This window comes from Mobula hypostoma, chromosome 10 (genome assembly GCF_963921235.1).
Source record: "Mobula hypostoma chromosome 10, sMobHyp1.1, whole genome shotgun sequence".
NCBI lineage: Eukaryota > Metazoa > Chordata > Chondrichthyes > Myliobatiformes > Myliobatidae > Mobula > Mobula hypostoma.
This window is the reverse complement of record NC_086106.1, coordinates 85,489,795-85,517,260: the sequence shown is the minus strand read 5'-3', so window position 1 is coordinate 85,517,260 and position 27,466 is coordinate 85,489,795. Positions and strand designations below refer to the sequence as shown.

General features: G+C 40.7%; 1 protein-coding gene and 1 long non-coding RNA gene across 7 annotated transcripts in view; one reads left to right on the top strand and one right to left on the bottom strand.

The window, feature by feature from the left end:
* The window catches only part of LOC134353003 (protein Shroom4-like), a 156,089-nt gene that overhangs the window by 119,688 nt on the left and 8,935 nt on the right, over positions 1–27,466 (top strand). For 3 of the 6 annotated variants that reach the window (XM_063060757.1, XM_063060756.1, XM_063060760.1), the window contains 5 exons: positions 4,725–4,789; positions 6,217–8,505; positions 15,143–15,640; positions 24,796–24,976; positions 25,188–25,460. In XM_063060757.1, coding sequence (XP_062916827.1) covers positions 4,725–4,789; positions 6,217–8,505; positions 15,143–15,640; positions 24,796–24,976; positions 25,188–25,460 — 3,306 coding nt within the window. The remainder of the gene's footprint in view (positions 1–4,724; positions 4,790–6,216; positions 8,506–15,142; positions 15,641–24,795; positions 24,977–25,187; positions 25,461–27,466) is intronic. The other 3 variants (XM_063060759.1, XM_063060758.1, XM_063060761.1) reach the window with 3 other exon arrangements.
* The window catches only part of LOC134353006 (uncharacterized), a 35,807-nt gene continuing 33,352 nt past the window's right edge, over positions 25,012–27,466 (bottom strand). Inside the window, exon 4 of the long non-coding RNA XR_010019528.1 lies at positions 25,012–25,277. This is a non-coding gene — a long non-coding RNA (uncharacterized LOC134353006). The remainder of the gene's footprint in view (positions 25,278–27,466) is intronic.

Here is a 27,466-nt window from a genome sequence, read left to right as displayed (position 1 = left end):
TGCTTTCAAAGAAATTTATACCACCGTTTTGTTAAATGTTCCCTGTTAAAACGTGAATTATTCTAATAAGTTTTCTTATCCCAATTGATAGAATAATCTTAGTCGTGCACAGTGGGTAGAATGTTAAGCAACCTAAAAGCTCACCGTTAAAATTCTGGTATCACGTTATACGGTATGTGAAATGCATTTCCTTCATATCCTCTACTTTTCACTGGATTAGCAGTCAGGGAAAGGAGCCTGTATTCATTATTTGTCCCTTCGCTCATGATAATATTGTGCACTCATTTCTTCCACCATGAGCATTAACGGTTCCTCGTTGCCATCCGCTGAGCTGTTGTGGAATGAGTACTCTAAATACTGTCATGAAGTTTTTTTTAAATTGGAGCCTTTTATTCTACTGTGAGTTACCTTTTGTCTCAATAAACTGTATTAATTTCATTAAAATTCTCTTCCACTAATTCGGTAATTTTTCCTCTTCTCATATTCAGTATAAATGTTGATTGGCCATTAAACATTTATTGATTTCAACCAAATGCAATTATGTCAAAATATTAAATGCCAGAATCAATCAGCAACTTGGGTAGTATCTCAGGAAAGAAAAATAACATTCAGTCAGTAATCTTTCGTAAGACACCATTTAATCAAGAACGTTAAAACATAAGAAAATTTTTGACAAGAACAGTCCAACAAAGCTTGCCAAATTCCTGTTCACATAGTGTGTTTAGATCAGAAAGTCTCTAAGATACTACTCTCGACTGCACAACTAGGTAGTTTATTCCATGTGTCCACAACTCACTGTGTAAAGAAATGCTTCATGATGTTAGTCTGAAATCTCCCCTCAACCAGTCTCCATCTTTGGTCCTGTGTCCTTGATGGTGGATTAATTTTGAGTAGCAGCTGGCATCGCCTTGCTTATACCCTTAGTGATATTTTGAACACTCTATCATGTGTCCTCTCATTCTACATCTACTTAGGCTAAAAAATGTAAATCTTTCAATCTTTCTTCATAGCTCATACCTCGCAGACCTGGAATAAGTCTATCACCCTTCTCAGAACTTTCTTCACATCATAAGAATCTTCAACCGTAAATGTTAGCTGTGTTTCTGTTCAAAGGTCAAAGTAAATTTATCAAAGTACATATATCTCACCATATACAGCCCTGAGATTCATTCTCTTGTGGACATATTCAATAAATCCATAATAGAATAACAACCATAATAGAATCAATGAAAGATCATATTCTATACCTCAAATGCTGCCTGATTTGCTGAGTGCTTCCTGCTTTTACTGTTTTTGCCTCTTAAAACCGGTTTGGCTGAAATAATCCTGCTATATACAAGACCATAGTCAGACTAGACAACTCAGTTAGCCTTGCACCACATTTCTCCAATCTACATTAGCTGCATATCACACTACCTGAAGATGAGCTTTATATATGGTTGCTCTTTGAAAATCATAGGTGTACAATCAAAATGGTTGAGTGTATTTGCATATTCTTTTAAAATATTCTTTTGGATCATCAGGATATGATTCTATGTACACTCTGTTCAGTTCTATGCCTGAATTTGAATCATTTCCCTTTCCAGTAAGCAGTCCTGGTAATGGAATGTTACTTCTGGGCCCAAAATAAAATACACAAAGGAAGCTATGACCAAGCCATGACTCCTATACTGAAGTCTTAAGAATAATTGGAAGAATTTTAACAGAGTGCTGTAGGGTTCAAGGCACTAACTCAGTTGCAAGTACATGAACTAAGTTATTTGCATTTAACTTGCTGTGAGGTATAGCTGATGTACAGTCTGTAGAAGTTTTGTGGTGAATTCATTTGCACTAGGCCATCTGTACTTTGTAATGGTGAAGTGTTACTTCTTACTATTATTTTGTTTTTCCTTTGATATTGACTTTTGCTGAGATGTAGATTTACATTCTCCAGTGGCTGCCTATCTACTTTGTTCCATAGGGTTCAACAAAGGTGATTTCTCCCTCAGAAGTTCAGACAACATACTACATTAACTGAGTGAGAAAATAAGAAGCCTATTTTTTCCATTGTGTTGCTCTCTCTTTTATTCAAGGTTCTTGGGAACATTTGGAATGCCTTTACTTGCCAACTTAGTAATGACTAGACATGTTGAATATAAAGTGATTCATTTTAAATTGGCCACCAGAGATTGCTTGCTCCGTTTTTCATTAATTGTAGATGTGAAGTTAAAGAAGTCATTTTTAAATTGTATGGACAATTTTCTCTCCACGTTGATTTGGCTATATGATGTGTGTTTAGCTGTCAAAAGGGAACTAACACACAACCTCCTACACTTGAACCTCTCCACGTCTGGGTCCTTTTCCTCTTTTATTGGCAGGTTGTGTGTGTTTTTTTTTCTGTTGCTTCTGCAGGCTTTTGTGTGCTCCTGATGCATGAGTTCAAGGGGCTTAATACCACCATGAGTTTCTTTTTTACTTTGAGTGGACATGGGTCAGAGGTTTTTGGGAATGTTGGATAGCTTCAAAGAAGACTCATCCTTGATTTCTTTGTATCATCATCCTTGTATTCAACATCCTTGAAGACTTTTTCCTGTTCAGCTGGTAACTCCCTCTGAGCTTAGGCGCCATGGTAAGGTAGTGGTTAGCGTGACACTATTACAGTTCAGGGTGTCAAAGTTTAATTTTGGCATCCTCTGTAAGAAAGTTTGTATGTTCTTCACATAAGAGCACAAGAACATAAGAAATAGGAGCAGGAGTCGGCCATCTGGCCTGTCGAGCCTGCTCCACCATTCAATAAGATCATGGCTGATCTGGCCATGGACCCATCTCCACCTACCTGCCTTTTCCCCACACCCTTAATTCTCCTATTATGCAAAAATCTATCCAACCTTGTCTTAAATATATTTAGTGAGGTAGCCTCCACTGTCTCATTGGGCAGAGAATTCCACAGATTCACCATCTCCATCCTAAATCTACTCCCCCCGAATCTTGAGGCTATGTCCTCTAGTTCTAGTCTCACCTACCAGTGGAAACAACTTTCCTACCTCTATCTTATCTATAATGAGAGTGTGTGGGTTTCCTCTGGGTGCTCCAATTTCCTCCCACAGTCCAAAGGTGTGCTGTCAGTAGGCTAATTTGTCATTGTAAACTGCCCTGTGACAAAGCTAGGGTGAATTAGGTGGGCTCCTGGGGAGCTTGGTTCAATGGACCGGAAGGGCCTGTTCCACACTCTCTAAATAAGTAAGTAAATGTCTGTCTGGGGAGTGTGGTAATTGGCATGAGACAATGTGGTCACCTTAGTGTTGCTAACCAAAATGAACTAGGTCCTTGATGCTGAGGGTGTTGGCTTGGAATAGGTCATGGCATTGGTTTGTCTTTTCAGTGAAGTTGCTGGATTTGGATGCTATTTTTCCTAGTGTCTTGTGATGTTTGCTCTAAGTTGCCAAGGTGTGAAACAGGTGTCAGATACTGACTGTGGGCTTCCTGCGTCTTGTCTGAGTTCTTGATTTTCAAGTATATTTTTTCTTGGTCAACTAAAAGCTATGTTGGGAAAACTATGCTGGTTGGAAAAAGGTTAATTTCTCATAACGGCTTAGAATTGAATGCCTGTCCGGGCAATGTGGTGTTAAGCATGAAATGATGTGGCCAGCCAGTGAATAGTTGTAATGTGAAAATCCTGTCCATTTGCCTCCAGGTGGACTGTGATTGGAGGAGCAGCTGTTTGGCCACTGAGAGGTGGTTGTTCAGGAGCATCCTGGTGATCACTGACCTTCTGAGTACCAAACGGCAGGAAGACCCTTTTGTAGATGGAGGATGGTGAATCTATTGCCATAGATGACTATGGAGCCTGTCAATGGGGTTATTTAAGATATATTGGGATATTTATTTGAGAGAGAAAAATAAATCAGCCATGAACGAATGGCAGAGGCTCATGGGCCATATGGCTTAATTCTGCTCCTATGTCTTATGGTTTCATGGTAGTTACAAGTCAAATGTGTTTTCTTGGAAGTTGGCCATGGTTCAGAATCTTTGAGCCTAAAAGTGTCTTCCTCATCCCAGATGTGGACAATGTGATTGTAGATTGGAGACAAGCTCTTCACTGCCACATTACTGACTGCTCCAAGGCTTCATTATTTCTTGTTTGAAATATGGCCTGCTTCACCTGTTGGTTGAGTGTGCAGCAAGGCTAATCCAAATGGGCTACTTGCGATGGAGTCTTGAGCATGGAGTAGGAGAACACATGCATATCATGACTGTCAGTGGATGGACCTGTTCTCCACCATCTTTTTTTTTAATCACACATTTCTGTTGTACCTATGTCTTCAGATGCACTACAATTGCAGGATTAAGGAGAGTGTAAATATTATCACAGACATTAGTTTTTTAAACTGCATTTTGAGAAACTATTGACCTGATGTCAGTTTAAAATAAACAGTAATGAAGTCCAAAGAATAGAGATTGGAAATATTGGAATGGAGATACTTTTCAACAGGTCACTAGTTATAAAATGGTTGAACTATATTTGTAATATAGTCCACCAGCTAGTTCTGTACTGCAGTGCTTTTTCCAAGTTCCACAAACCGAGTTTTGGCATTGTCAAATATTTAGTTTAGTTTCTAATTAAGGGACCTGTCTCCAGCCTAGCTAACAGGAGAAATTCCAGGGCAGTGTTGATGTGTTTCCCAACTGTGCCATAAATAGGGCTGCGGATGTTTCTTTGTACTGACTGACACTCTTCTTTGCAGGGATATCCGGTGGAAAAACTGGATCAGACTGAGATAATAAACAGGAAGTTTTCTTCACCAGAAAGGTAGGAGCTTAGTGATTTAATTCCATGGAATGCCTTCCTTATTCCTTGCTAATCGCAGAGTTTTATTTGACAGATTACTTGCATGTAATGTTGGATTTTCAGAGATAATGCTGAATATGCTTTTCCTCAAAGTAGACATAGATTACCAATCAAATTGATTCTGAGATTTATGTACCCTTCCAATTTTCAAGTGTCCATCAGAAAGAGTTCTGGTGGCAAGGATGATGAATACTGATAGTAAGCAATTTGCTAACTGATAAAACAAGTGCCAGGCTGTCTACCTATTCAGGGAAAGTTGTATTTCATTTATCACAACAGTGTCATGAGCCCACATAGGTATTTGTAAATACAGTATTCAGCACATGAGTTGAAAAATGCTTTCTAAAACCATCCTTTTTTTTTCTTGTATTCATCTTTTTTATAACACAGGAGGCCTTTTGGTCCATCAGGTCTCAAAGGATTCCCATCAGTCCCATTCCCTAAATTATTTCCAGTAACCTATTTTCTCTTTCACATGTCCATCAAGACCCAGTGAATCAAGTGCCACTCATTTGCACCAGGAGAAATTTACAGCAGGGCTAAACCGCCGAACAGCGCGTGTTTTGAGATGCGAGGGGAAACTGGAGTATTTGGAAGAGACCCATGCAGTCATGGAGAAATCATGGAAAATTCACACAAGCAGCAAACAAGATCAGGATTGACCCAGTCAGTGGAACTGTATGGCAGCAGTAATGACTGCTGTGCCAACGACAGGCCCTACCTTGTCTATTAGAACACCACTTAGCTCCTTCCGTACCACTGTGCTGCTACTTTCTCAATTACAATCCCGCAGCCACACCTTTGTTACATTCTTTGTCCTTCTATTGCTAAAATGGCTGTGTTCATAACCCTGTTAATTTATCTTAGACCTTTCCCAACCGGATTGACAGCAGGGTGAATACCAGTTTATTGTAATATAGAAAAGGAATAAAATGCACAAGTGCTGGTTGTTAATGAAGAGTGAAGCAGCACAATATGAGATGGAAGAAGACTGGTATTATTTAAACATAGAGACTGTAACTGGGTACTTAAATGGCCTCTTTATTGCTTGTGGTCTCCCAGTGTTTAAATTAATAAACAATAAATGATGCTGCCTGGCCTGCTGAGTTCCTCCACCATTTTGTGTGTGTTGCTCAGATTTCCAGCATCTACAGATTTTTCTCTTGTTTTTAAATACTACCAATAACTAATGTTAGCTGCATCATTTCCATTATTTCACTGTCCTTAGCTCTTAGCTCTTTCTTTCACTCTCACTCACACTTCTTTTAGAAGACCCATCCCAACCATTGCAGTTGCATGCAAGTTTAGTTAAAGAAAAGCATGAAACAGCATCACAAAATATGTATTGTATCAACATAACTGATCAAATAATAATTGATGTCTTTCAGAGAAACAGAGGTGCAAACTCTAAGCAATGTTCAAGAAGCATGTTCTGAATCAAACTCAAAAGAGAATCTCAATAATGACCGAAATAGGCTGCCAAGGAACCCAAGAGAAGAAATTTCTTGGGAATCGCCCAGCCCATCTACTACATTACCTTTGAAATATCCTGAAAATTCCCCACACTCTCCCGAAAGAGAAGAAGGAGTTTGCAACTGTACCACTCACCGTATGGTTTGTGAATCACCAGATGTATTGAAGTCTGAAGGAGAGAAACATGATCTTGAGGCATGTAGCTATGATGATTTATCTGCCAACAAAAAAAAGAAAAAGTCTCCACCACAGAGGCCACCACCACCAGACTGGGGGAAATACAGATTACAGAAACTGTCTCAGAGTGAAACAATAGATTTGGGAAAACAACCATCGCAATGCAAATCATCAGATTTGGAAACACATAATCCTAGGAATTTGCCTCAACATGAATCTCCAGTTGCAAACAAGAGTCGGTTTGGGAGACCACCTCAACACGAGTTGGAGAATTTGGAAAAGGGCCAGAAAGAATCTAGATGTGAATTGCCGGATTTGGAAAAATACCAGGCCAGGAAACTACCCCATCATGAATTGGAGGACTTAGAAAAGTGCCAGTTCAAGAAAGTGATCCAAAATGAGTTGCCAGATTTGGAAAAGTTGCAGCCCCAGAAATCACCTCAACGTGAATTGCTAAATGTAAACAAGTACCGATCTAGAAGTCTGGGCCAACATGAAATACCAGATGTAGACAAGTTTCCACCCCAGAAACACTCCCAGCATGAATTGCCAGACGTGGAGAGGTATTCATCCCGGAAACTCTCCCAGCATGAATTGCCGGACATGGACAGATATCCGGCCCGGAAGATGTCCGAACATGAATTGCTGGACGTGGAGAGGTATTCATCCCGGAAACTCTCCCAGCATGAATTGCCAGACATGGACAGATATCCGGCCTGGAAGATGTCCCAACATGAATTGCCAGACATGGAGAGGTATCCACCCCGGAAGCTGTCCCAACATGAATTGACAGATGTGGAAAGGATTCCACCCCGGAAGCTGTCCCAACATGAATTGCCGGACATGGAGAGGTATCCACCCCGGAAGCTGTCCCAACATGAATTGACAGATGTGGAAAGGATTCCACCCCGGAAACTGTCCCAACATGAATTGCCAGACATGGAGAGGTATCCACCCCGGAAGCTGTCCCAACATGAATTGACAGATGTGGAAAGGATTCCACCCCGGAAGCTGTCCCAACATGAATTGCCGGACATGGAGAGGTATCCACCCCGGAAGCTGTCCCAACATGAATTGACAGATGTGGAAAGGATTCCACCCCGGAAACTGTCCCAACATGAATTGCCAGACATGGAGAGGTATCCACCCCGGAAGCTGTCCCAACATGAATTAACAGATGTGGAAAGGATTCCACCCCGAAAACTGTCCCTGCATGAATTGCCGGACATGGAGAGGTATCCACCCCGGAAAATGTCCCTGCATGAATTGTCGGACGTGGAGAGGTATCCACCCCGGAAAATGTCCCTGCATGAATTGCCGGACATGGAGAGGTATCCACCCCGGAAACTCTCCCAGCATGAGTTGTCAGACATGGACAGGTATCTGTCCCACAATGAATTGCCGGATTTGGACAAATGTCCACTCCGGAAACCATGCCATCATGAATTGTTGGATATGGGCAAAATTCCATCTCGTAAACTATGCAAACATGAACTGCCAGAAATCGAGAAGTACCAGAGCCAAACACTGTCAGAACATGAATTGCGAGATTTACACAAATACCATTCCCGGAAACTTTCCCTGCATGAATTGCCAGATTTGGAAAAATACCAGTTCAGGAAACTATCCTTGCGTGAATTGCCAGATTTGGATAAATATCGGTTACAGAGAGATGCTCAGTATGAATTGGATCCTATGTTAATCTCAGAGCCCACATCAATGAGCTGGAAAAGGTCAGAACCATTGACTGAGAGGGAAGCGTGGGCTTATTCAGATCTCTCTCCAAATACTGGCTCAGCTGTGGACACCGCAACACAATATTCCCATCCATCACAAATCTGTACAGAGTACTCAACAGGCTTTCAGTACAGGTATCCAGGATCCAGTTTCATTAATCCAAGATGCTTAGTACCTTCCTCTTTAGTTCCTGTTTCAGGCGAACATATGATCACTTCATTGTATAATTATAAATCACAGAGGCCAAAGATGAAATTGGCAATGCCCCTGCACAGTGAAGTCACACCAAGGTAATTGCATAACATCTAACAAGTATCAGTTTAAAACTAAAGTGAGGATTTTGTCCTGGAATTAATCTTATGAGCTTGGATTCCTCGGACAGAAAGATAGGCTGATTACTTTTTGGCAAGATATTGTCAGGTGTCCACTATTTTAACTAAATACTTCATTAATCTTTTTGAATTCATCTTGTATGCTATATCAATGACTATTGGTGCTGCTTCCTGCGCCCATGCTGAGCTCATCAATTTAATCAAATTTGTGTCTGAATTCTATCCTACCCTCAAATCAATCTGTGACACCTTTCTTCCCTTTCTCAATCTCTGTTTGGAGGCAGACTGTCTGCTGATAAATTTTATAAGTGTACTGATTTGTACAGCTGTCGCTTGTAAAGATGCTCTTCCCTTTTCTCAGTCCCTTCATCTCTGCTGCATCTGTCCTTGGGTTGAGGCCTTCTATTCCAGGACATCTGAGATGTTCTTTGCCTTCAAAGAACCGGGTTTCCCTTCCTCTACCATCAGGGCTGCCCTAATCTGTGTCTCCTCCATTTCCCACACATCCATCATCACCCTATCTTCCTGCCTCCATAACAGAGTTAGAACTCCCCTTGTCCTTATCTACCACCCCACGAGCCTCTGCATTCAGCACATCATTCTCCACACCTTTCACCATCTTCAATGGGATCCTACCGTTAATCACATCTTTCCCTCTCCATTCCCCAACTATACACAGGAATCACTCTCTACATGACTCCCTTGTCCGCATTTTCTCCCCGCTGATCTCCCTCCTGGTACTTATCCCTGCAGACAGGCATGTCCATTCACCTGCTCCCTCACCACCATTCAGGACCCCAAACAGTCCTTCCAGGTAAGACAGTACTTCACCTGTGAACCTGTTGGGAGTCATCTACCATATCCACTGCTTCTGCTGCAGCCTCCTCTCGAGACACGATGCAGTTTAGGGGACCACTTCTCAAGTACCTTTGCTCCATCTGCCACAAAAAGTGGGGTTTTCCACTGCCACACGAGGAAATCTGCAGATGCTGGAATTTCAAGCAACACACTTAAAAGTGGCTGGTGAACGCAGCAGGCCAGGCAGCAGCTCGAGGAAGAGATACAGTCGACGTTTTGGGCCTAGACCCTTCATCAGGACTAACTAAAAGAAGAACTAGTAAGAGATTTGAAAGTGGGAGGGGGGGGGAGATCCCACTGCCACCCATTTTAATTTTACTTCCCATTCCCATTCTGATTTGTCAGTGCACATCCTATTCTACAGTCATAATGAAACCACCCTCATCTGGGTAACCTCCAACATGATGGCATGAATATTGATTTCTCTAATTTCTGGTCATTTCTCCCCCTTATCACTTCTCTCCACACCTCCCTGTGGTGTCTCCCCCCCGCCACTTCTCTTTCTCTTGTCGTCCACTGTCCTCTCCTATCAGATCCCTTTTTCTTCAGCCCTTTACTTCTTCCACCTATCATCTCCCAGATTATTACATCATCCCACCTTCCCCCCCCCACTTGGTTTCATCTGTCACCCACCAGCTTACACCCCCTTCCCCTCCCTCCACTCCACCTTCTTTATTCTGGCTTCTTGCTCCTTCCTTTCCAGGCCTTATCAAGGGTCTCGGCCCAAACCTTTGACTGTTTATTCCCTTTGACAGATGCTGCCTGACCTGCTCAGTTCTTCCAACAACTTGTGTGTGTTGATCATCTTTTTGAAGCAATTAGCAATCTGATATTTGCAGTAGTTAACCCTGTTCCAATTGCAGGCTTTGGCTTCAACTACCTTTCTCTGTTCATTCTTGCAGTTAAAATTGGGAAACAGTTGTATTGGGGTTTTAGTACCATTGTGGTTCTTCTGCTTCCATGTTACATTCCACATGGGGGAAAAAATAAATGCTTATCTCCAAGCTTTAAGAAGCTGACAGGAGTCTTGTAACTCCTCCAATTTCTCTAGGAACTTGCTGCTGAATGCAGAAATCTACTTCAAGCTTACTCTCTTCATGCTAATAGTACAGGTATTTTGCTGGAAGAAGACTGTGCCTATTTTGGTAAATGTTTTAACATAGAACATAGAATAGTACAGAACATTACAGGCCCTTTGGCCCACAATGTTGTGCCGACCCTCAAACCTTACCTCCCATATGACGAAGGGTCTCGGCCTGAAACGTCGACTGCGCCTCTTCCTATAGATGCTGCTTGGCCTGCTGTGTTCACCAGCAACTTTGATGTGTGTTGCTTGAATTTCCAGCATCTGCAGAATTCCTGTTGCTCCCATATAATCCTACCACTTTAAATTCCTCCATATACCTGTCTAGTAGTCGCTTAAACTTCACTAGTGTATCTGCCTCCACCACTGACTCAGGCAGTGCATTCCACGCACCAACCACTCCCTGAGTAAAAAACCTTCCTCTAATATCCCCCTTGAACTTCCCACCCCTTACCTTAAAGCCATGTCCTCTTGTATTGAGCAGTGGTGCCCTGGGGAAGAGGCACTGGCTATCCACTCTATCTATTCCTCTTAATATCTTGTACATCTCTATCATGTCTCCTCTCATCCTCCTTCTCTCCAAAGAGTAAAGCCCTAGCTCTCTTAATCTCTGATCATAATCCATACACTCTAAACCAGGCACCATCCTGGTAAATCTCCTCTGTACGCTTTCCGATGCTTCCACATCCTTCCTATAATGAGGTGACCAGAACTAGACACAGTACTCCAAGTGTGGCCTAACCAGAGTTTTATAGAGCTGCATCCTTGCATTGCGACTCTTAAACTCTATCCCTCGACTTATGAAAGCTAACACCCCATAAGCTTTCTTAACTACCCTATCTACCTGTGAGGCAACGTTCAGGGATCTGTGGACATGTACTCCCAGATCCCACTGCTCCTCCATACTACCAAGTATCCTGCCATGATAAGACATTCGATCAGAAGCTGGGAAAGCAGTTGAAGTTTCCACTGCTCATTCCAGATTGTATAGAAAAGCACTTCAGCCTTTGTCCCCCTCCACTGACAAATGTTAGAAAAAATAACAATTACCCCAGGTTCAGTTGGGGAAAAGAATTGAAAACGAAAACATGTCTTCTATTTTAAAAAGGGTATGCTGCTCTGATGAGCAGAGATGCTGCCTTTCACATGTGGCAAATTTTACTACATGTTGGTAACTGGAATGGACTTGGGAAATCAGTAAAATCTGGGAAGGACAGCATTCCAAAAGTGGTAGCATTTAATAGATAACTTCACAATTCATAACCTTTGATTTCTGAAGATCAAATGTAATTTTTTGTGTGTGCGTATGTGTGTGTTTGGAACAGGCAGGAAATGAAGCAGAATTGAGGACCGTTCTGTATATTATTTGGTTTGGAGCCTCCTGAAGTAAATATACTGGGGATTTTCCTTTTTCAAAAATAGATTTCCTCTTCTCATCTGATTGCTGAGGAAACTGATTGCTGATAGGTGTGGCTTACCCAGGTGTTAGTGGCACAGTGACATCTTGTCAACATTTCCATTATTCATCTATGAGACTTGCGTACAAAGTTTGTAATCCGTTCAAGCTTGGTGGAAGGCATAATTGCTGTGCTTGATTCTGTTCATAAATACATTTTGTGGCCGGAATCAGCAATTAAGAATGAAACTTTGACTGATTATTTTCTGCTTGGTTTTTCCTGCTCCCATGGATGCTAAGGCCAACTATAGCATTCCAACTGCTTCATTGGCAGAGATGAGCTAACTTGGGGATTTTTATGGTCTGTTCGGCTCAGTGCTACACGACATGAATATTCTGAACGATCAAGAGACATTAATTATATTGGCCTTAAATGTTTCTGTGAAATAGGTTTTTTTTAGGAAGTTATAGCTGATAAGATCTTAAAATCGATGGGCATCAGCTGATATCAATGGCAGTGGGCCATGTGATAGAATGGTGCACAGTTTAAGTCTGTTAACGGTGTTACTCTTTGTGGAGATTTCAGACAGATTAGCTTTTCTATATAAGTTTTCATTTGAAATGGCCATTATGTGATTAGCCACAAAGTACTTCTGGTATTAAAATGCAACACTAGGAAATGTGTTTCGGGGGTTGTTTCATGTTGAGAGTTGTTGCAATTTTTTAAAAAATCTTTGATATTTCATGAAGAGTAAAGTTCCTCTTTTCCCTTTGGAAGATAAATTAGCTTGATATAAATTGGAACATAATTATTTTTAGAAAAATAGATTGCAAATCACTGTGGAAGCTAGAAATCTGAAAGAAAATCCAGAAATGTTGTAAGTAATTGACATTGCGTCAATGAGGAGAGAAAGTAAACATTTCAAATTGAAGCTTTCTTCAACGAACAAATGCATCAGTGATCTTCCTTTCTGTTCTGTGTTTTTCCCATCAGCATACCCCTACTCCCCAACAGGCACAAATACCACACACACACTATTCTCCCTGTTTTAAAAGTTATGCCTCTGTTTTTCTGCTTCTGAAAACTTCTTTCTTTCCAATTACTAACACTTCCTGTTTTTTACACTATCTTCTGAGGATTTGTAAGACACTTTATAAAATTGAGAGCAGGTTTTTCATGATTTTTTAACTATTTTGCCACCAATCTATCTCTCTGAAAGTCAGTGAGACAGAGAGGCATTTTTTCATAACTGGGCTAGGGGAGAGGGAACTGCCCTTGCAATAGCAAAATGGTATAGCAATAGTACAAGTATCAATCCAGATCTTAGATGCTTTCTGTAGAGAAGGTTTACATTATTTCTTTCTGTGTGGGTGTCCTCCAACTGCCCCCATTTTCTTCTTCCTCCCAAAGTGTTACTATCAATTACCCTTCAGTGCACGTTAATGCAAAAAGCCTCGAAGGAAATATGCTGGATGTGTATGACAGTGAATAAACTGCAGGGAAGAAAGGAGGATTAATTGGATGGATTACTTCCAGGAAGCCAGCATAGACCTGAATGACCTCCTTCTGTGAAGTTGCACTGTACTGGACTTAGTGCACTTAATGCTGATGCTACATATTTAAAAGTAAAAGCCAATATAATTCACCAAGAGTGAGCTTATTTAACACATAAGAGAACTGGTATAAATTTATTTACCAGCAGCCCTAGCTCCCATCACAATCAACCCAATTCCTGACAACAGTTCACACTGGTTGCAATCAATGCAATCTATTAATTAGCAACTTGCTCAGAACCCCTTAGAGTACAGAATAATAGGGGGAGATTTAACTGAAATCATGATAAGTTTTGATTGAGTAAATAAAGAGAGAAAAGAATTCAGCGGCAAAAGAACTGGCAAACCAGAACACGTTGATTTAAAATAATTAACAAAAAAATAAAAAGCAAAAAATACAGAAGTTCTGATCATTTGAAATGAATTGGTGGCTAATTTTCAGGCTCTCATGGCAATGTCATTAGTAATGTCCGCTGGAGAGATTTTCTTGGCTAGCGTTCAAAGTTAGTTTCAGAATAAGGCTCTGGGATGTGTTACATCTAACTAGGCAAGTGAATGGTTGGTGTTCTTGATATTGATGCCAATCCGGAAGACACTTGGGCATTATACATGAATTCTCTGCTCAAGTCTGGAGTGGGGCTAAGGATTAGTACCATGTAGCTCAAAGGAAGAGAAAGTACTACCAATTTAGTCACAAAATTTATAATGCCACCCACTACTGAGAGAATCTGCTTTGATGCTACTTGAGTATGCAGTACTGGGTAAAACAAAGTGAGGTCACTGTTTCTCAATATAGTAGACAAGGGGTTTTAACTTACAGAGGACATTTAGAGCTACTGTTTGACTTCCTTGAAGGAAGGAATATCCCACAGTGCAGCACACTCCTGATACTACTCTGGACTTACTGACCTGAATTAAGGTCTGTGTTCTCAGAATGGGGTTTGAACCCAAGACCCGATGCTGCTACACACAGCAAGTGCTCTACCATGAAGCTGAAGTTGTCATGTGAAAGCTGTGAAAAATTGAATGTTCCTGACATACTGTTGGAGGAGAATTCCAGAGACAATCTTCTGTGCAGGGGAGGTGGGTGGCAAAGAAATAAAAATAGCATGGAGAAGCCAAATAGATATCTTTGGGGACATGTTGGCTTCAACATTTCCACTTGGATTACTGCCAATCTAACCCCCATTTATCACAGATAACAAAGCCAGCTCATCAAGGTCTTTACCGAAAGGATTTGCTGTAGAGGGCATGGAGGGATACCAAAATGTCTACGTCTCTGTTTTCCAGAGTTCAGAAGAAATAAGAAGAAACCTCATAGAAACATAAAATTCACAGGGTTGACACTATAGATTTAGGAACAATGATATCCCCTGGTAGAAGAGTCTACAATTAAACATCACAGATTTAAGATAAGGGATAGGCCTTTTGGGGCTGAAATAAGAATAAATTTCTTCATCTATGGTCATTTTTTTAATTCTTTGCCCTGAAGAGCTGAGGTGGCTTGGTCATTCATTGTATCATAACTGAGATTGATATAGTTCTGGATTTTAGAGGAATGTAGGGAGTGAGGCAGCTTCTTGAGTTAGAAGATCAGCCATGATTATTGTTGAATAGCAGAACAGGTTTGAGGGATTAGGTGGCCTCTCATGCTTCTGCTACTTTGGTTAAAAGGTTTTAAATGTTTATTTTTCTTTCCTCAGAAATCAAAAAATAATGGATTCAATGGGAGCAGCAATATCCAGAGGAGGAAGAAACTGGCCTTTTGAAAACAACATTCCACAAACAATGAATGAAGTCGATCTGGGTTGTCAGCGATGTGGGGAGTCGTACTCAAGTATTATCAGCAGGCAAGGTGAAAGGTGGGAAGATTCAGAAATTTACATAAAACCTGTCAACAGATCACAAAGAAACATTATAAGAAGACCCTCTTGGGATCCTGGAGAAGGAATTGAGACAGTGAGGTGCTGTCCAGATGTAAAGAGCAGACCTCCCACTGAGTTGACTTCAGAGGAATTAGTGAGAGATATTGCAGGGAAAGACCAATCTCTGGCAGACATTCTGGATCCAAACTCGAAAATGAAGAGCGCTTTGGATGTGATGGGTGGAATCTTTCCAGAAAGCAAAGAGGAGCTGTCGCAGGCACGTGAGCGCAAGAAACGGAATCCACTACAGTTGAGTCTGAATATTAACTCCGAGAAGTAAGTCTCTTCTGATCTTGATGATTCAAAGTTCAAAGTAAATATTACTATCAAAGTACATATACGTAACCATATACAACCCTGAGATTCATTTTCTTGTGGGCATACTCAAGAAATCTGTAGTATAGTAACAATAACTGGATCAATGAACGATCAACCAGAGTGCACGAGACAACAAACTGTGCAAATACAAATATAAATAAATAACAAGAGCGAGACATAATGTAATAAAGAGTCCCTAAAAGTGAGATAATTGGTTTTAGGAACATTTTCAATGACCAAGTAAGTGTCATTATCCTCTTTTATGCAAGCGGGTGATGGTTGAGGGGTAGAATCTGTTCTTGAATCTGGCGGTGTGAGTCATGAGGCTCTTGTATCTTCTACCTGATGGCAGCAGCATGAAGAGAGCATGATGTGCGCGGTGAGGACCCCTGATGGTTGCTGCTTTCCTACAGAAGTATTTCATGTAGATGTGCTCAGTAATTGGGAGGGCTGTACCCATGATGTACTGGGCTGAATCCAATACCTTTTGTAGGACTTGCAATTCAAAGGCATTGGTGTTGCCATACCAGGCCATGATGCAGCCAGTCAATACACTACACATCTCTAGAAGTTTGTCACAGTTTTAGATGTCAAACCAAATCTCCAGAGGAAGTAGAGGCACTGTCGTGTTTTTTTTTTTTGCAATTGCCCTTGTGTACTAGGTCCAGGACAGGTCTTCTGAAATAATAACACTGAGGAAAGTAAAGTTGCTCACCCTGTCCACCTCTGATTCTCCGATGAGGATTGGCTCATGGATCGCTGGTTTCCCTCTCCTGAAGTCTATAATAGGGCCTTGTTCTTGCTGACATTGAGTCAGCGGTGGTTGCTGTTGTAGCACCACTCAGCCAGACTTCCAATCTCCCTCCCATATGCTGATTCATCACTACTTTTGGTTCGGCCCTCAACAGTGCAAATTTGAATATTACACTGGAGCTGTGCTTAGCAGACAGTCCAAGGTGTAAAGTGAGTAGAGCAGGGGTTAAGCACAGAGCCCTGTCGTGCACCGGTGCTGATGGAGGTTGTGGAGGAGATATTCTTGCCAATCTGAACTGACTGGGGTCTACAAGCGAGGAAATTCAGAATGCAATTGCACAAGAAGGTACTGAGGCCAAGGTCACAGCTTATTGAATAGTTTTGAGGGGATGATGGTATTGAATGCTGAGTTGTAGTCGATAAAGAGCATCCTACTGTATGCACCTTTGCTGTCCAGATATTCCAGGATTGAGTGAAGAGCCAATCAGATGGCACCTGCTATGGACCTGCTGCTCAGATAGGAAATCTGGAGTGGATTCAAGCTGCCTCTCAGGCAGGAGTTGATGTGTTTCATCACCGACTTCTCAAAACATATCACAGTGGGTGTAAGAACAACTGGGTGATGGTCAGTGAGGCAGGTCACCGTGCGCTTCCTGGGCACTGGTATAACTGCAGCCTGCTTGAAGCAGGTGGGTACCACACGCTGCGGAAGCGAGAGGTTAAAGATGTCAGTGAACATGCCAACCAGTCGGTAAGCACAGGCCTTTAGTACGTGGCCAGGTATCTCTTCCAGTCCCGATGTTTTCCATGGATTCACGCTCACGAAGGCAGCCCATGTGTCACCTTCAGAAACTGAGATCATAAAGTCATCAAGGGATGTGGGGGATCATGATGGTTGCTCAGTGTTCTGATGGTCAAAGCAAGCATAAAAGGCATTGAGCTCATCTGGAAGCAAAGCCCTGCTGCCTCCCATGCCACTTGATTTAACTTTGTAAGAGTTGATGGTATTTAAGCCCTGCCACAGCTGTCGAGCATCCCTCATTAATTCATGTTGGTGCAGAATTTCCACTTCACTCATGAGATGACTTTCCGGAGTTCATACCCTTACATCTTGGAGCTTCCTTCGTCTCCAAACTCAGCAGATTTTAGGTCTCATGGTTAATAAGCAGACTCAGAGAGGAACTGAAGTGTTCAATGCAGTGGAAGTGTAATGATATTTATTCTAGCCTAGCAATATGACAAATCTAATCTTTAAACATTTTTTTAAAAATATATAGTTAAAATGACTTGTGGTAACAAATAGAAAATGTTGGAGTCAGGCAGCATCTGTGGAAGGGATTAAATAGTAGACATTTTGGGCCAAGACCATCAGGACTGGAAAGGAAAGGCAGAAGCCAAAATAAGATGATGGAGGAGGGGAAGGAATATGGAAGGATGTGGGTTATTTATGTTCATGCCAACAGGTTGGAGGCTACTCAGAATATGAGGTGTTATTCCTCCAACCTGAGCTTGGCCTCATCATGGCAGCAGAGCAGGAGGCCATGGACACATATCAGAATGGGAAAGAGTAGTCAGTGTGAAACGGATAGTCGTTGGGAGAATCCAGCCTCTTGCAGTGGACAGAGCAAAGGTCATCAGCAAAGTGGTTCCCAATCTGCCTTAGGTCTCACTGATGTAGAGGTGGATGCTCCAGGATCACCAGATACAATGGATGACCCCGACAAACTCACAGGTGAAGTATTGCCTCACCTGGAAGCCCTTGAACAGAGATGAGGGTTAAGTAGTAGGAGCTGGTGTAGCACTTGTCATTCTTGCAGGGATCAATGTCAGGAGGGAGACCAGTGGGGAGGGACAAGTGGACAAGATGGAGAGTGATCACTATAGAAAACAGAGGTGGGGTGTGGTAGCATCCCATTGGAGATGGCAGAAGTTTGAGGAGAATTCAAAGGCGCAGGATACATATCAAAGAAGATTCTAAAGGGAGGAGGAGGCAACTGTGGCTGACAAGGGAAGAAAAAGACAGCATAAAAGCAAAAAAAGGGCGATAAAATGTAGCAAAAATTAGTGGGAAGTTGGAAGCTGGAGAATTGGCAAGCTTTTAAAAACCAACAGAAGGTAACTAGAAGAGCCCAGAGGAGAGAAAAGATGAAATATGAAGTATGCTAGCCAATAATATCAAAGAGGATACAATAAGTTTTTTCAGATATATAAAGAGTACAAGAAAGTCAAAAGTGGATATTGAACCACTGGAAATTACGCTGTGAGGTTGTACTGAGGGATAAAGAAATGGCAGAGGAACTTAATAAATATTTTGCATCAGTCTTCACTGTGGAAGACACTAGCAGTGGACAAGAAATTCAGGAGTGTCAGGGCAAAGGTAAGTGCAGTTGCTTTTCCTAATGAGAAGGTGCTTGGGAAGCTGAATAGTCTGAACGTAAGTAACTCATCTTGTCCAGGTGTAATTTTCCCCAGGTTCTGAAAGAAGTAGTTGAAAAGATTGTGGAGGCATTAATAAAAATCTTTTAAGAATCACTAGATTCTGGTATGGTTCCGGAGGACTGGAAAATTGCAAATGTCACTCCACTCTCAAGAAGGGAGAGAGACAGAAGGAAGGAAATTACAGGCTAATTAGTCTGATCTCAGTGGTTGGGAAGATGTTGGAGTCGATTGTTAAGGATCAGGTTTGGGCGTTCTTGGAGGCACATGATAAGATAGGCAAAAGACAGCATGGTTTCCTCAAGGGAAAATTTTGCCTGATAAAACCGTTGGAATTATTTGAAGAAATAAGCAGCATAGACAAAGACGAGGCCTTAGATTTTCAGGTGGCCTTTGACAATGTGCCTCACCTGACGCTGCTAAACAAGATAAGAACTCACGGAAATACAAGAAAGATACTAGCATGGATAGAAGATTGACTGATTTGCAGGAAGCAAAGAGTGACAATAAAGGGGGCCTATTCTGGTTGGCTGTCATTTACTAGTTGTATTCTGCAGGGGTTGGTGTTGGGACCATTTCTTTTCACGTTAGAACATAGAACAGTACAGGCCCTTCGGCCCACAATGTTGTGCCGACCTTTAGACCCTGCCTCCCATATAACCCCCCACCTTAAATTCCTCCATATACCTGTCTAGTAGTCTCTTAAATTTCACTAGTGTATCTGTCTCCACCACTGACTCAGGCACTGCATTCCACGCACCAACCACTCTCTGAGTAAAAAAAACCTTCCTCTAATATCCCCCTTGAACTTCCCACCCCTTACCTTAAAGCCATGTTCTCTTGTATTGAACAGTGGTGCCCTGGAGAAGAGGCGCTGGCTGTCCACTCTATCTATTAAATGTCACTGATTTGGATGTTGGAATTGAAAGCTTTGTAGCCAAGTTCGTGGATGATCTGAACATAGCTGGAGGGCAGGTAGTGTTGAGGAAACAAGGAGTCTGCGGAAGGACTTAGATTTGGGGAATGGGCAAAGAAATCACAAATGGAATATAGTGTAAGGAAGTGCATGATCATTCACTCTGGTAGAAGGAATAAAGGCATAGACTATTTTCTAAATCAAAAATTCAAAATAGAGGGGTGTAAAGGGACCTTGGAGTCCTTATGCAGGATTCCCTGAAGATTAACTTTCAGGTCTAGTTGGTGGTGAAGGAGGCAAATATTAGCATTCATTTCAAAAGGATTAGAATATAAAAGTAAGGATGTAATGCTGAGGCTTTGAGGCATTGGTCAAACTGCACTTTGAGTATTGGGTGCAGTTTTGGGGCCCTTATCTAAGAAGAAAAGTCCTGGCGTTTGGAGAGATTCCAGAAGAGACTCATGAGAATGATTCCCGAAATAAAAGGGTAAGTAGTGGTTGATGGCTCTGGGTCTGTACTTGCTGGAGTTTAGAACAATGATGGGGGTAATCTTATTGAAACTATCGAATATTGAAAGATCTAGATAGAGTGGATATGGAGAGAATGTTGCCAATAGTGGGATGATCATAGACCAGAGAACACAGCCTCGCAGTAGAAGCTAACCATTTAGAACAGAGATGAGGAATTTCTGTAGTCAAACAATACTGAATCTGTGGATTTGATTTACACAGCGGCTGTTGAGACCAACTCATTGGGTATATTTAAAGCAGAGGTTAATAGGTACATGACTAGTCATAGTCATACTTTATTGATCCCGGCGGAAATTGGTTTTCGTTACAGTTGCACCATAAATAATTAAATAGTAATATGTAAATTATGCCAGGAAATAAGTCCAGGACCAGCCTATTTACTCAGGGTGTCTGACCCTCCAAGGGAGGAGTTGTAAAGTTTGATGGCCACAGGCAGGAATGACTTCCTATGACACTCTGTGTTGCATCTCGGTGGAATGAGTCTCTGGCTGAATGTACTCCTGTGCCCACCCAGTACATTATGTAGTGGATGGGAGACATTGTCCAAGATGGCATGCAACTCAGACAGCATCCTCTTTTCAGACACCACCGTGAGAGAGTCCAGTTCCATCCCCACAACATCACTGAATGAGTCAGGGCATCAAAGGTTATGGGGAGAAGGCAGGAAAACCAGTTCTTAAACAAGATTGCTTTCTATGTATACCAGCCTTGAGGTTTGATTGGGGAATACATTTAGTATAGCATTGCCCATTAATGTGTTGCTGTAATTACGTATGGATCTGGCCAACTGTGGGAAATACTGAGGGATTGGATAATGTATTGGTTTGGCACATATTCTTTAGACCAAGGAAGTGCGAGGTTAATTTTGAACCCAATTATCATGAAAGTGCAAAAACTCTTTCAGAATCACTGATGTTCTCTGAAATGTTTTCGTGCACATTGCCTTGGTTCATTAAGTGCATCTTCAAGGAGCTGCATCACTGCTTCCCACATCATTCGGAACTAGATGGACAAGGAAGTTGAATACAATGCTCTAGCTACATCCAGAAGGCTTTGGTTCAAATCTTGCATTTGACACTGAATAATGGTGGGTAAATACCAGAACATAGCACACATTTTGACCATTTAAAATTTGTCAGCCAAGTTGTGAGTACTGTGGCCATATCATTAGCTCTACTGTGATCAGCAGCTCAATTCAGCTTAGGGGACCCATAAGCTACATATCAGACAAATTTCCTACTCTCGTTTGCTCATATTGTGTAAGAAGAGGGGGAGCCTAATCCATTTGCAGATCTTTGTATATCCTTATTCAGTGGATTTGGTTAATTGGGTCACAATGGGACCAGTACATTTTGAGCCAATTAAGCAGCTTTCCCAATTAGCCGAAGTTTCATGAGAACAGTTAAAAAGACAAACTGCCATGTAACTGAGTAGGAAATGATGTATGTAAGTGAAACATAAAACAAATTTGAAGGCTACCAATACTACAGAACTATAAAACTAATTCCTAATGGTTATCGATGGAGGAATTCAACCAGTGTACACTGCCAAGTTCTTTTGATTGTAAGTGAACAAAATCAGCGCAGACACCTAGTGCAGATAGTGGACTGCCTTCATTGCCTTCCTGCATGAAGTTAGTGTCATAATCCAATAATAAATTGCCTGGCATCCTGTGCCGTCACCAGCTCAGGTCATCACTTTCCTTGTCTGCATATTCACACTGCTTTTTACATCGGTATCCATCAGACCAAATGGGTAATATAACACAAGCGGATGCAGCTGATGCTATTTACGAACTGTTCGCTCAAAGTATGCTGTAACGTCCAATGGCAACTGACACTCGTTAGAAACAGTCTCCTGTCCCAATTATGTGGCGTAGTGTCCCAAATAAACAAAGAAAATCCTGGCTATTTTCTCAGTTTACTTTTGGTCTTTAAGAGTTGTCCCAAATAAGTGATTGCCCCAATTAATCAGAATCTATTGTACATTTCTTCCTCTGCATTTAAAAAAAAAGTTCTTGTAAGCCACCTCTCTTAGACTCTACCTGATGTCAAGTAATCAGCTTAACTCCCCTCACTGGGTACATTTGTGCTATCCAAGCAAAGCATTTTTTTTTTCATAACTAATTGGACACCTGAAAGTGGTGATTTGGTGAAGGTCGAATATACTGTTTGCCACAGCTAAAACATCTACTTACATTTTCTCTCTCAAGTAGATTATATGTAGAGAAAAAGACAGAGCAGAATACAAAGCTGTTATACAGTAGTTAAATGTAAAGCAATTTTAATAGAGCTTCGGGATATTTTACATATCTTATGAAAGGTGTGGTCCAGAGCCTGTGTCTAAGTTGTTGCCACGTCGTGGACATAATTTGTATTTCACAGCTGTGCCAGGAAACAGAAAGTTGGTTGTATCTGTTCTTTAAAGTCAGCTGGCACAGAATTGCATCTTGTAAACCAAGTTGTATTTTGTGCAAGCACTGAATTTATAACCAAACTCTACATTAAAAAAAATCTACATGTAACTAGCTCTAAGATAAATGCAGGATCCTTAAAAATTGAATTGAGAGGCAAGAGAACCATCACTCCAGTACAAAGAATCGCCACCTATTGGAGGGAACTGGTGAAGTGAGTGATATAGCAAGTCTGCAAGGTGAATTACAAATATAAAGTAATAATTATGTGAGAGTCCAACTGTTCCCGAGTTACCAGAAGGAAGGACTATGGGAATGAATAGGGAAACAAGTGTTTTAAAAGTTTACAGAATGATCTTTTTGCTCTGTCCATCAAGGGGAAAAAAAATCCTGAAGAATGGACCAAACAGATAAAAATAAGTGCGGGGGAGTAATACAGTAAAATTCAAAATAAAAATCAGAGTAAATTCTGTGGGCATTTGGGTAGAAGTAAAGAAGAACTATGCAGAAATCTTTGAAAGTAATAGAATTACTTGTAATAAAATCTCGGCAGCATGTTAGCACGATGCTTTACAGTACCAGTGACTCAAATTCAATTCCTGCTGCTCCATGTAAGGAGTTTATATGTTCTCCCCATGACCACATGGGTTTTCTCTGGATGGTGGGTTAATTGGGCATTGTAAATTGTTACGTGATTAGGCTAGAATTAAGTTGGGGGATTGCTGGACAGCATGGCTTGAAGAGCTTATTCCATGCTGCTTCTCAATAAAAATTTCAAGAGAAATGTATTTTTTTTAAACTTTTTTTGGCATGATAGATGAATGAAGAACTAACGAGGAAAGTAAATACGATGAAAATAAGAAAAATACTTTGAAGTTGAAAGATAGGACCAAAAGGATTTTATAAGAGGCATTTAAACTAAAGTTATTGGGAAGCAAAAAAAAACCTGAAAAAATCAACTTAAATATTAAAAAGCATTCTTTTTCCAAGACATAAATAAAGAGGAAACTGGGCATAGGATATCTAATCCTTGAGTGGAATGAACTTGTAGATAATGGCAATGGAAAGGTAAAGAAATTGAATAATTAATAGAAATCCCAGTATGTGTGGAAGATTGAGTAAGAATAGTTCATGTTTGAAGAGAGCACAACATGTGAGATCACTTATTCGTTATTTAGATTAATAATTTGGAATTAAATAACTTGCAATCAAAATTTGAAAGTCATACAATATTTGGCATATAACTAACACAAAGAGAGCTCATTTCAATGCAGAATGTATGAATTCTGGGCAGATGAGTAATGCACGAGTTTTAAAAGATTAGTAGGAAAATCAGAAACCACGTGCATGTAAGAATGAGTAACTAAATGGTACAACAAAATAAAGTGGTCTGGATGTAAGGTGAACAAATCATTAACTTCAACACTGAAGGTCAGCAAAGATGTTAAAAATGCTGGGATTTATTACAGAATTCAGAAGTAATGCTGAAATTGTTTAGGACCATTGTCAGACATAGTTTATTTCTCGTTTTCACTGAAACACTGAGGAAACTAGAAAAAAGTTTTAAAAGGGTGATACGAGGAATTAGAGATTACGTCTACAAGGAACACAGGTAGATGGTTTTTTGTTAAGGGAGGGAAGATTGTAGGACATCTGGTAGAGGTCTTTGAAGTTAATGAACATGCCAGGGTAAGTGTAGAACATTTTAGGTTTTGGTTAAATCAGAATCTAGGGGAGTAAAGCTGGATGAAATAAAATTTAGAAATAGAGAATGCTTAAAGTTTAGATTTAGTGACCTTAGAAAACAAATTGCGTAGAGGCTTTCAAAAAGACAAAATTGCATGAAACAAAAGGGAAATGATGTGTTGAAAATTTGAGATGAGTTGGATGGAACGGGTTGAAATATTAATAGTTTGGATGCCAGTAGGACTGTTGCATGCAGTATATACAATGTTATTGCATATGCTAATGAATTCCCGATGGAAGGGCATTTAATTCAGAATTTTATTTCCAGTTTGTTAATTGCATAAAAGAAAATGATAAATGGGTCTGGATTCATTGCAGGGTTTCACTGCCGGCTACCTCTTCAACAATGATTGGCTCCACTACTTGTTCCACCTACTACAGCACATCTGCTGCCAAGGCTGAGCTACTGAATAAGATGAAGGACCTTCCCAAAATGGCAGAAGACTGTATGGAAGAGGATGAGGAAGAGGAAGAAGACAACAAGTTGATAGAAAAAAAGGTAATACACCGTTCCTGGATATGAAATGGCCTCAGATAATGAAAGGGAGGTGTAATACAGGCTTTCTTTGGAATTCTTTTCTAGCAAACTGCTGTTATATTGCTCCAGGTTTGCACATGCTGCTTCTGCTCAGGGATAACTTGTGCTTCTTGGAGAAAACATTTTTTCATATACTTTTCTACTCCATATTTTTTCTCCCTGATTTCCACAGCAACAATTGATCTGCAGTCTTAGCAGGAAACTCAGTGTATTGCATGAAGCCCAGAAGAGCCTCTTAGAAGACATCAGTGCAAACTGTGCCCTGGGGGAAGAAGCAGAAAGAATGGTGAACAATGTCTGCAAACCAAATGAGTTTGATAAGTACCGAATGTTCATTGGGGATCTGGATAAGGTCGTGAATCTCTTACTGTCTCTCTCGGGTCGTCTTGCAAGAGTGGAAAATGCCTTAAATAATTTGGATCCTGATGCAAACGAGGAAGAAAGGGTAGGTAGTGTCAGCAAATACTATTTTACAGTGTATTCATTAGATTCTCTGTAGATATTCAAAGTGTTTCTGAAAAGATAGCAGATGCAATGGAACTTGGTGCTCATTTGCATCTTTCCCACTCTATGGACATGAGCAATTAATCCAAGCTGATATTTCAGTTCATCGTTACACATGAACATACAAATTAGAAGCTGGAGCTGGCCATCTAATAAAGGTCATGGTTGATCATGTATCCAGCTCTATTCTTGCACTTGCCCCACGTACTTTAATGTTCAGAAATTCACTAATCTCTGCTTTAAATGAACTCCATGACTGAACCCCTCAGCCCATCTGGTTAGAGAATTCAAGAAGTTCTTCACCCTTTGAGTGAAGAGATTTCTTCTCTCTTTTTGATGTCCTTAATGACCCTTCCCACCCACTCTGAGAATACGATGGTTCTAGACTCCTCAGCAAGGGAAATATCTTGCTGCATCTAGACTGTTAGACCTTTCAAAAATTTAAGATTCAATGAAATCACCTCTTGTTTCTCTAAACTGCTTGAGAATGCAGGCCTAGACCATTTGTTTTTTCCTCAAATGCCAAAAAAAAGACTCGATATTCCAGGTGCAGTTTGCTATTCTTACCCCCCTCCCCCCACTTTGGAGAGGGTTGCCTTGATTCTCTGATGAGATAACAAACCAAGGCCACATCAGTTGTGTTGGGTGGCTCTAAAAGATTCTTTTGCCAGAATCAAACAGAATCATGGAACTCTGACACCAGGGGAAGTCTTCTATCACATCAGTTTCAGGTAAGCTTTTTTTTTAGAGCAATTCAATCAGTCCCATATTTTCACTTTGTCTACAAATGATTTTTCCTTGTGCACATCAAATTCCCCTTGAGAAACCCTGATTGGCTCAGTCTGTATTCAATTAAGTTTTTCTTTTGCTTTCCCCATTGAATATTTGCCTCTATATCTATCCCCTGGTCCTTCAAACATCCACAAATGAAAGCAGTTCCTCTATAGTCACCATATTTAAGCTCATTAGGGTTTTATACACATCTATCAAGTTTTCTTTCCTCACCCTTCCAGTCTTTGTAGGTGAAATACCTCATCCATGGAGCTTTTTCAACATAGCACCATGTCCTTTACATCCTTCCTAACATTTATTAACCAGAACTGAAATGCTGTGGCCTAAACAGTTGTTCTTAATGTTGGAGGTTAATCTCACAGTTTTTGTACTTGGAACCTTTATGAAAGTCCAGAATCCCATGTTCTTTATGAACTGTTCTCTCAACTTGACCAGGTACTTGCAAATGTCTGTGTGCATATACACTCATATTTCTCTGATGTTGATATCATTTAGAACTGCAGTTTCATACTTCTATCATATTCATCATTCAAATAGGAAGGTGTATTGAATTTCATCTATGGTTTGTCTATTCTGCTAACCTCTCAATGACCTGCAACAAATTACTGAAGACCAATGAAAGCAGACATCCCTGTGCAGAACAATTTACTAAGTTCCAGTCTTAAAACAAACATTTGCCCTGACTCTGCCTTTTATTTTTATGCCCCTCATCTTTGAATTCTAAGAGTTTCAATTTTACTAACCAGATTTCTCTTTACTTTGAAAATGCCACCTTGTATGAAAATTCAAACAGATGAAATTTACTATGTTCATCTTCTGTTCTCTCATCAAAAATAATTTGCTAATTAAAACTGAAAATTTGAAAAGAATCGGCAGATCAGGCAACATCTGTAGAAAGATGTTTCTTTTCAGGTCAATGTTTCAGGTCAGAGGCTCTTCATGAGAACAACCATTTCACTTCTCCATGTGGGGGAGCAAAAATCCTTGCTTGATCTTAGAATAAATGAAAGCCTTGTCCCTGTATTTGTGTTGTTACCTGGTAACCATGGTGAAAACTAACTAATGTAAGTGTTGTGTGAGAACACAATGGAGCTCAGTTGTGATGACTGCAATAGCTACCTAGCCTGTTGTTATTCACAACGTGACTACAGTTAG